The following is a 10,055-nucleotide window of genomic DNA, read 5'->3' as shown; positions in this document are numbered from 1 at the left end:
CCAATATGAAAAACTGTAGCACCAGAGCAGATTTCTATTGCCCATTCTTTGATAAAAATTTCAATTTGTGCTATTTTTCAGTTTTGATCAGCTTTGATTAAGGAGAAACATTTACTTCTTGTATATAAAAAAAAGACTAGCACTTCATTTCTTTTTCCAGTCATTTGCAAAATAAAACGGAGAAAACTGTATATCTTATTATTTTTTTTAGTTCTTCATTTAAATCACAACAAATACATTTAAAGCAAATAAAAAAATTGGGCGGCATTTAGCATAATCCAAGCAGGGAACCAGCTTTCATGATGATTATTATATATTTATATATTTATATGTATACATATATATCATGTTTATATACAAGTATGGCACTTGATTACACAAAAGCAAGAAAAACACTTCACAAATAAAAGCAGTGGGCGCTTTGGTGTGTCATAAATTAAGGAAGTCACAGACGTTAGCGTTTGCAGCAAATTCACCAGATACTGTTTTGCAAGTCAGCTATAAAGCAATGGAATGGTTACATATGTTAAGGTCAGTGGTGCAACACAGGCAACATAAAAACATGAATTACGCTGATGTATTTCAACTAGGTCGAACCATAGTCAGTAAGGATTTGTATATCTATGCAATTATAAATATGGATGATAGATTTGACCTTTAACCACTGTGTATGGTGCCATTTAATTAGGTAGATGCCAAAAACAGGTGGAAAGAAAACGTCTTAAAAACACCGTCAGCTCAGTAGCACATTTTGGATAAGGTCAGGCCCTCAAGTGTTCACTTCTTAGTGCAATATTTGCATTTACTCTTTTCAAGTACAGCAGAACAAGCCCACAAAGAGTAAATATGTGAACACGTTAACATGGTCTCCATTTAGCATCTTACAGAGTATAAACGTTACTAAAAAGTTGCATCAGTGCAATAATAAATAAGTAAACAAACGTGTAACCCACATTTGCCATGGAGTCCTTTAAAGACCAACAAATCAAAGAAATCTGCCCACTCTTAAAGTCATGACACGAATTAGGCGTGCGGAGCTGTCCATCATGTTGATCATGGTTTTTTGTACATGTTTTTGCTGCTTCTTTTCCATGTGTTACACATAAGCAGAGTCACTGGATTGAGTGCGGCCAAAATTAGGCACACTCATCCTCGGCAAGTCCTTATTTCTGATTTCATAAATGGACTTCCGCCGAGCCTGCACACCTCGCACGGCCGTTTTGATTTTCCTCCAGCCCAAATGATTGAGTTCAGCCAGGTTCAACACCACACAAAAGCCACTGACCGCGAACATGAAGACCAGGAACACCGTCTTCTCCGTTGGTCTGGAGACGTAGCACTCGACATCTTTTATGCAGGGGTAGCGATCACATTCGTACACCGACGGGACGTTGAATCCATACAAGAAGTACTGACCCACCAAAAAGCCTATTTCCAGGGCGTTTCTGAAAACCACCTGGATGATGTAAAACCTGGAGATGCCCTCTTGCCGCCTCATTTTGGACTTTGTAGTTCTCATTGCCGAATTAGGGATCTCTTTGACTTCTAAACAGTCCGGCTCGGCTTCTTTGGTGGAGTTCTCTGTGTTCTGAAGTACTCCATTAACAATGGTGTTCTTTATCTTTTTGCTTTCGTCTCGCTTCAGTGAATCTTGATCCTTATCTAGTGTCAGATAGACTGTTGAGTACCGCCGCTCCTTCTGCTTGGCCGACTGATGCACCGAGTACGTGATAAAACAAAGACTCGGGGTGCAGACCATGATGATTTGAAAAACCCAATATCTAATGTGTGAAATGGGAAATGCCTTGTCGTAGCATGCCTGGTTGCAGCCCGGTTGTAAGGTGTTACAAACAAACATGGTCTGCTCGTCATCATAGACAGTCTCTCCAACTATTGCTACGATTAGAATCCGGAAGATGACCACCACTGTTAGTAGGATCCTAAAAAGCAAGCAAACAAACAAACAATGTGAAAATAAGTGCAAATATATAGGTGTGTGTTCACTGGTACAAATGTGGTTCAGTTGGCTGGAGCGCTCACAGTCCAATTCGTGTGTGTTGGATTTGGGGAGCTGTCCAGTGCTGAAACAGGAGGCTCTGGAGGATATGTATGTTTTTTACTGTGTTTTTGTGAAAATGCGTGTATCGGTGTGTCTGTGTGGTGTTCGTTTTCTGATTTGATGGCTGAAATGATATGACATGTAAGCAATTGCCATTGCTTTGATTGTACCTGTGTGAGCTTTGTTACCGAGAGAGGTGACAATGCCGACTCTCTCTCTCTCTCTCTGCCACCCGTGAGTGCACAACCACCACTCCAACTCACCCACACCAAACATCAAAGGGATAAGTGGATGGATGAATATATTAAATGACGTGAATTTTTGTTTGGTTTAGGCAACACCATCCCATCTTCTGAAAGGACAGCTGTCGACTGATTTACTTAGCTGTCTCGTTTAGAAGGAGGAAAAAAGGGAAATCTGTGAAACAAGACTGAAAAATCCACAACACAGACACGAAGGACTGGGCACCATGCTACAGAAGATCCTTGAGGCACAAGACAGAAACGGGGGAATGGGAACCATGCTAAAGACGATCCTGGAGGCTGCTGCTTTTCTTCGGTTGTTCTTGGTTTCTGTTGATCATCTTACCTTCCTATCATAGTAGAGTGCTGCTGGACAGCAGCCTCCAGGAGCCTCTCTAGTATAGTCCATTCCCCCATTTCTGAGCATCCGGAGAAAACTAGAGCACAACGGCACTCTGTTCAAATCCCTCCAGAAAAACGCGTTATTTCCCGTCCTGTTTCTCTCTGACTCTCGTGGTTTTCAGTCTCCACAGCGTCCGATTTTTGCTCAAAAACGCATCCGTGCCGGGATGCTGCTGTGTCTCTCTCTCTCTCTCTCTCTCTCTCTCTCTGTTAGTGCTGAGCTTCCAGTGAGCGTCCAGTGATTGTCCTGCTGTGTGTGCCGAGCTGCCACCACGCTGCCACACTGGTCTTTGTCATGGGAGTCTGAAGGCTGATTACTATAAGCCCTCCTATTTTCGATCTTCAGATCAGGTTGATGGGCTGCTCGGTGAGTCTGGATGGAGGGAGGTTGGATTTAATGTCTTGCCAGCGTTAATCCGCCTTTAAGTAGTCTCCCCCTCCCATGCGTCACGTAAGCGCAGACAGGAGGACCAGGACTTCTGATTTTCAATATTTCTCTTTTATATATAGCCTTCACAATGCAGCTGATACTGTTAGTGTTTCCAGTGTTGGACTATAGCCTTTTTCAGTTTATACATTTTAGCATTGGTGGGTCCACCTGAGAATCAAACCTCTAACCCTGGCTTTATTGTTTTCACACTCAAGTCACTGAGCTAAAGATCCACATGTGCACTAAAACAATATCCATCCTTTGGGGACAGGGCTGGTGAATGCACCATGTAATCAACGCTAGGGTCAATGTGACTTCAAATCACTGTAATGCAGATAGTTACAAAGAAGTGCAGGCAAGGCAAGCTATATGCTATATATATATATATATATATATATATATATATATATATATATATATAAAAAAAATATATATATATATATATATATAAAAGCTTTTGTTATGTGCTCATATCCTAAACCTATGTGGTATACGGATTAATACATGGACCCACTCTTCTGTCTTGGAGGGACTGCCTCACATGCCCAGAGGTTTCCCTCCCCATTGTGCAGGCTGCTGGCCCGGCTGGGAAAGCTGTTGTTTGTACCTCGGGCAAAGATGATGTTCGGGATACAGTGAGTGAAAGTACCATCCGAGTTGCTAATCGCTTTACAAGGCAGCCTGTATCCCTGCCTGTCTCTCTCTCTCTCTCTCTCTCTCTCTCTCTCTCTCTCTCTCTCTCTCTCTCTCTCTCTCTCCCTCTCTCTCTCTCTCTCTCTCTCTCTCTCTCTGAGTCTGTGTTTGTGTGGAGGTTTAAAAATAGAAGCAAAATATGTGACCCCGCCCTGTATATAGCTCTCTGAGATTTGATCAATTTAGAACGCTGCATTGTGTGTGCACTAATATTAGACTATTGTGTGATTTGATATGAATTATTATAATGCGTGTGTCTCTTTAAACTAAAGTGAGTGGCTTAACAGTAGCCTAAAAGACTACTACGTTCCACTCTCAAGTAAAATGGGGCATCATTGATTACCTTACCATTTTTATTATAAAGTAATATCTTTATTTCTATCTATCTATCTATCTATCTATCTATCTATCTATCTATCTATCTATTATTTGTTAGTTTGTATTTTAGCAGCTGTCAGTAAGTTTTTTCTGTATATCGATTTAGGAAATTGTTTAATATAACCACGCATTCTATATATTAATAGCATCATCTAAATGTATCCAGTAGATTTACAGGTATAGTGAGAGTACTTTGTCAAATCTGGAAAATTGGGGATTACTGATCACGTGACAGCAGTGTTTTTACTCAATGAAACTTTGTGTGGTTAATTTCTCCTGAGGTGGCTTATCCTCTCCGCTCACTGTAATCTTCTCTAATTCAAATCTTTAATAACCTTTACTCATCCATCACGTGACGGAAGGACAGAGCCTCGCTGCTTTCGAGAGACAGGGAGGGAGATCTTTATAGATCCTAAATCACATTTTGAAAAACACCCTTATGTTTCAGATTTAACCTGAAATAAACAAATAAAGATGTGCCCCCTGCAAGTCACAGTTCCCGTTTATTTATAAAGCTGTACATATCAACATGTAAATTGCTCTTGAGTGTAAACAAAGCATTTGACGACAACACACGAATTCTAGCTTTGGAGCCATAAATTGGGTTGTTGGAGCAGAATGGGGAGGTAACAAAACGCGAGAACGGTGGCAGTCTGGCGCTTAGAAACACTTCCTGTGGACGATGGAGGGTCCAGCCTCATCATACTCCTGCTTGCTGATCCACATCTGCTGGAAGGTGGACAGAGAGGCGAGGATGGATCCGCCGATCCAAACCGAGTACTTCCTCTCAGGGGGGGCAATAATCTAAACACAAACACATTTGGTTATCTCGGAATCTATAAAATGTCACATTCATATTCACTGAACAGTCGGTTACCTTAATTTTCATGGTGCTGGGGGCTAGAGCAGTGATCTCCTTCTGCATGCGGTCAGCGATACCAGGGTACATGGTGGTGCCGCCGGACATGACGTTGTTGGCGTACAGGTCCTTACGGATGTCAATGTCACACTTCATGATGCTGTTGTAAGCGGTTTCATGAATGCCAGCAGATTCCATGCCTGTGCAAACACAGCGGACAAGTCAGTGGGTTTCCCCCCTCCCGCTGCAAAGAACACATCCAACACCGGCATCAGCTGTCCTAACAGGTGCTGAAATGGACAGCTCCACCAACAGCTGCACGCTCAATAAGCCCCTGCTTTAGATTGCTCATGTCTATTTATCGGCCATGAAGGGGTGAAGCCAAAGGTGGATAAACTGTGACCAGCAGTTGGTGATTATATTTAGCCAGTCAATAACTAATGTGAACAATAAGCACAGTCATTTAAAAAATATCCGTTCAACCGGTGTTTATTCTGATTTAATTAAATATTATGTTCGCCTGAACCCAGGGCAAACTTTTCGAAAGTCGAGTTTACTTTCATCTTGTTTCAGTTTGTCATTTTCCTGGATTCTTTTCTGTTTTCGTAATGATAAAATCATTTGCCTATATTTAGAATAAAAGTTGATCTGTGCCCCAAAACAAGTGAAAATATAATGTAGTTGTTTATAATAAAGATAATTTTATACTAAGGGCTAACTTTATTGACTACTAAGACTTAAAGTCATATCACTGTATGACACAGCTCTTCGTGGGATAGTGTCACTATATTTAAATGATATGTCTGAGCTCGCCCTTACGCACCAATAAAGGAGGGCTGGAAGAGAGTCTCTGGGCAGCGGAAACGTTCGTTGCCGATGGTGATGACTTGACCGTCGGGCAACTCATAGCTCTTCTCAAGGGAGGAAGAGGAGGCAGCGGTGGCCATCTCATTCTCAAAGTCCAGAGCCACGTAGCACAGCTTTTCCTTGATGTCACGCACGATCTCGCGCTCAGCTGGAGGGGGTCAGATGTGTTTCAAGTCAGTCAAATGTGCATCACCCAAAAATATGGGAGGATAATTTCATGCACGTGAAAAGTTTTGTTACTTGGTTTGAAATTGCGCAAACAATTTCTTTAAAGTAAAAGTGTTATTTCTCAAAGTTCATTATTTCTAGTTTTAACCAACTTTCACATGCAGGTAAATTATTGGAACATCAAACACATACGTTTTTATACAATTCTTCAGAAGTATGAATTAGAGTAGTCCACTAACCGGTTGTGACAAAAGAGTATCCACGCTCAGTCAGGATCTTCATGAGGTAATCTGTGAGGTCACGACCGGCCAAATCCAAACGCATGATGGCGTGAGGAAGAGCGTAACCCTCATAGATGGGCACGTTATGAGTCACACCGTCACCGGAGTCCAGCACAATACCTGATGATGAATACGTGAAGATTTCATTATATGTATTAACTCACTGAACAAAATCGCGTAAACACCTATGATATATTTCATACCTGTGGTACGTCCAGAGGCATACAGGGACAGTACGGCCTGGATAGCCACGTACATTGCGGGGACATTGAAAGTCTCGAACATGATTTGGGTCATCTTCTCTCTGTTGGCCTTTGGGTTGAGGGGGGCCTCTGTCAGCAGGGTGGGGTGCTCCTCTGGGGCCACGCGCAGCTCGTTGTAGAAGGTGTGGTGCCAGATCTTCTCCATGTCATCCCAGTTAGTGATGATGCCGTGCTCGATGGGGTACTTAAGGGTCAGGATGCCTCTTTTGCTCTGGGCCTCGTCGCCAACGTAGGAGTCCTTCTGGCCCATGCCAACCATGACGCCCTGATAACAACAAGGATAATTGAGATTCGTGATGCAGTGGATAACTACTACTAACCATCACACGGTATCATAACTACCTTTTCATGGCTATAATTCTACTGTAATAATTGCTGCTGTTATTATAAGTAGTCTTATTATATGAATCATTTATGTCATATACATTGAATGTGTTGTATCTCTGTTATGCTGCTCATTCTGTACACATGACATCTATTGCATTCTGTCCATCCTGGGAGAAGGATCCCTCCTCTGTCGTTCTCCCAGAGGTTTCTTCCTTTTTTCTCCCTGTTAAAGGGGTTTTTAGGGGAGTTTTTCCTGTGCCGATGTGAGGGAAGGACAGAGGATGTGAGGGTGTAAGGACAGAGGATGTGAGGGAAGGACAGAGGATGTGAGGGTCTAAGGACAGAGGATGTGAGGGTCTAAGGACAGAGGATGTGAGGGTGTAAGGACAGAGGATGTGAGGGTGTAAGGACAGAGGATGTGAGGGTCTAAGGACAGAGGATGTGAGGGTGTAAGGACAGAGGATGTGAGGGTGTAAGGACAGAGGATGTGAGGGTGTAAGGACAGAGGATGTGAGGGTCTAAGGACAGAGGATGTGAGGGTGTAAGGACAGAGGATGTGAGGGTGTAAGGACAGAGGATGTGAGGGTGTAAGGACAGAGGATGTGAGGGTCTAAGGACAGAGGATGTGAGGGTCTAAGGACAGAGGATGTGAGGGTGTAAGGACAGAGGATGTGAGGGTCTAAGGACAGAGGATGTGAGGGTCTAAGGACAGAGGATGTGAGGGTGTAAGGACAGAGGATGTGAGGGTGTAAGGACAGAGGATGTGAGGGTGTAAGGACAGAGGATGTGAGGGTGTAAGGACAGAGGATGTGAGGGTGTAAGGACAGAGGATGTGAGGGTGTAAGGACAGAGGATGTGGACAGGTGTAAGGACAGAGGATGTGAGGGTGTAAGGACAGAGGATGTGAGGGTCTAAGGACAGAGGATGTGAGGGAAGGACAGAGGATGTGAGGGTGTAAGGACAGAGGAGGTGAGGGTGTAAGGACAGAGGATGTGAGGGTGTAAGGACAGAGGATGTGAGGGTCTAAGGACAGAGGATGGAGGGTGTAAGGACAGTGTAAGGACAGAGGATGTCTCATGTGTACAGATTGTAAAGCCCTCTGAGGCAAATTTGTAATTTGTGATTCTGGGCTATACAAAATAAACTGAATTGAATTGAACTCGTAGCACTTATTGCACTCGTATTAGTTGTTGCACTTACTGTATTTGTATTTGTTTACTGCACTTATCCTATTCGTAGTAGTTTGTAGCACTTATTATATTCGTATTAGTCTGTTGCAATTATTGTTTTCGTAGTAATCTGCCTCTGCACTATACTTTTGCTCTGGTTTATGCTTTAAGATGCTTGTTTAAGAAAGGAGATGCACTTATGACTTCTGGTGACTAGTAGTTCTCTTGAATACCTATGTTGAATACACTTCCTCGCTTTGGATAAAAGCGTCTGCTACATGACTGTAATGTAATGTAATGTACTAATGTAATGTAATGTAATGTAACTATACGCAGAATTAAACAGTTTTGGAATAATGAACGGTCTGTTTCCCTCAGTTATCAGTTGGAAACATTGTGCGTAATTCTGGTGCGTAATTACGCACAATGTTCCAAAGCCACACACTGTTTCAATGCGATGTAAACAGCTGAAAGTGACACTCATACTGAACGTCTGTGGACTTCATGCATAGCTTACTGTACCTGGTGACGGGGGCGACCAACGATGGAGGGGAAGACGGCCCGGGGAGCGTCATCACCGGCGAACCCAGCCTTCACCAGGCCGGAGCCGTTGTCACACACCAGGGCAGTAGTCTCTTCGTCGTCACACATGATGTCAGCTCTGGAACACACAGTGACATAGATCCAGTAACTCAATCACCTGTTCGATCACCTGTTCAATCACCTGTTCGATCACCTGTTCAATCACCTGTTCGTTGGAACGGGTGATTGAAGTACTGCCTTCTATTCAGACGCAACAAACACCGACAGAACCAAAAAGGTCCAAAAAAGGGATTGTTGACAACTTGTGGTTGCTGCCGATTCTGATATTATAAAGTCTAGAAGTGATTGGGTTAGTAGACGGGTTTTATTCTATTGGTCACTAGAGCTGGGAAATGTTAATATTGTTTTCGATCCAAAATCCTCAAAAAGACGCTCATGAACTAGCTGTGAGATGATCCGTTTGGTTAAAGAAAGCTGGAAGTTATTCATTCGTTGTAAAATCTATCGATCCTATTCCGATAAATCCAAGTTTTTCCTTCGGTCAGCCGTGAAAGTACTCACCAGATCAGTACCAGACACCGGATCTTGAGTGTGTAAACCAGGGGTACCGAATTGTCACGTCGGACCAATTTATATACCCTGAGAAGAGTCCTTATTAGGTAGCCCATTGCCACATTAACAGCCTCTCCATGAAGGGTCTGACAGAGAGACCCGTCTATGGAGCACAGCAGTGAGCACAGACACAATGACAGACTTCCTTCTGATCTTTTCTATATCCATAAATCACCACAATATTACTGAAGGCTTACTCTAGTGAATGATAGCAATATGACACAAATCTGTCTTATTTTCAGTATAATATTATTATTTAATAAAAAGCATAAATGATTTTAGACTAGCAGCACATATGTAGCCCTACAGTACACTAGCTGGTGTCAGCAGCTGTTTAACTCCATTAAAGGCTCCAAACCCCACATTTTAGATTTGTGTGAACAAACCCCTGCTTTCGACCAAACACACCCATTTTAGTACAGAGTGAGTGTCTCTACCTCTCAATGCAATTTTAATAAACCTCATGTACATATTTTCATAAACAAAAGCATGCTGGTGGACTCACCACTTGGCAAATGAAAATATATCTTTGCCGATACATTCATATATTTAATTTGCATAAAATCAATACGTTTTCATAATTCTAATGAGCTGCTTGGACTTTATTGATGCGGTGACCATGTAACACGCTGTGTCTGCATATGGAACATTTTGAAATGATTAAAATTCATGGTTTAGTCATGCGTTCTTAGTTCCCATTTGCATTTTTCACTTTGATTGACATTTTATAGAGAATTCGTAATGCAACCATATGCTAAAACA

General features: G+C 42.5%; 2 protein-coding genes across 2 annotated transcripts; both read right to left on the bottom strand.

Moving 5' to 3' along the window:
* Positions 1 to 1,096: 1,096 nt before the first annotated feature.
* On the bottom strand, positions 1,097 to 2,718 carry LOC129103983 (gap junction delta-2 protein). Its single transcript, XM_054614632.1, has 2 exons — positions 2,648 to 2,718; positions 1,097 to 1,940 (listed from the first exon to the last, which is right to left on the bottom strand). Exons 1-2 carry the CDS (start codon positions 2,716 to 2,718, stop codon positions 1,097 to 1,099), a joined length of 915 nt encoding a protein of 304 aa, XP_054470607.1.
* Positions 2,719 to 4,689: 1,971 nt separating this feature from the next.
* Positions 4,690 to 8,789, bottom strand: LOC129103982 (actin, alpha cardiac muscle-like). Its single transcript, XM_054614630.1, has 6 exons — positions 8,661 to 8,789; positions 6,583 to 6,907; positions 6,338 to 6,499; positions 5,887 to 6,078; positions 5,082 to 5,263; positions 4,690 to 5,008 (listed from the first exon to the last, which is right to left on the bottom strand). Exons 1-6 carry the CDS (start codon positions 8,787 to 8,789, stop codon positions 4,865 to 4,867), a joined length of 1,134 nt encoding a protein of 377 aa, XP_054470605.1. The 3' UTR covers positions 4,690 to 4,864.
* Positions 8,790 to 10,055: the final 1,266 nt, after the last annotated feature.

Source organism: Anoplopoma fimbria, chromosome 15 (assembly GCF_027596085.1).
Source record: "Anoplopoma fimbria isolate UVic2021 breed Golden Eagle Sablefish chromosome 15, Afim_UVic_2022, whole genome shotgun sequence".
NCBI classification, from domain to species: Eukaryota; Metazoa; Chordata; class Actinopteri; order Perciformes; family Anoplopomatidae; genus Anoplopoma; species Anoplopoma fimbria.
This window is presented reverse-complemented; position numbering and strand designations above follow the sequence as displayed.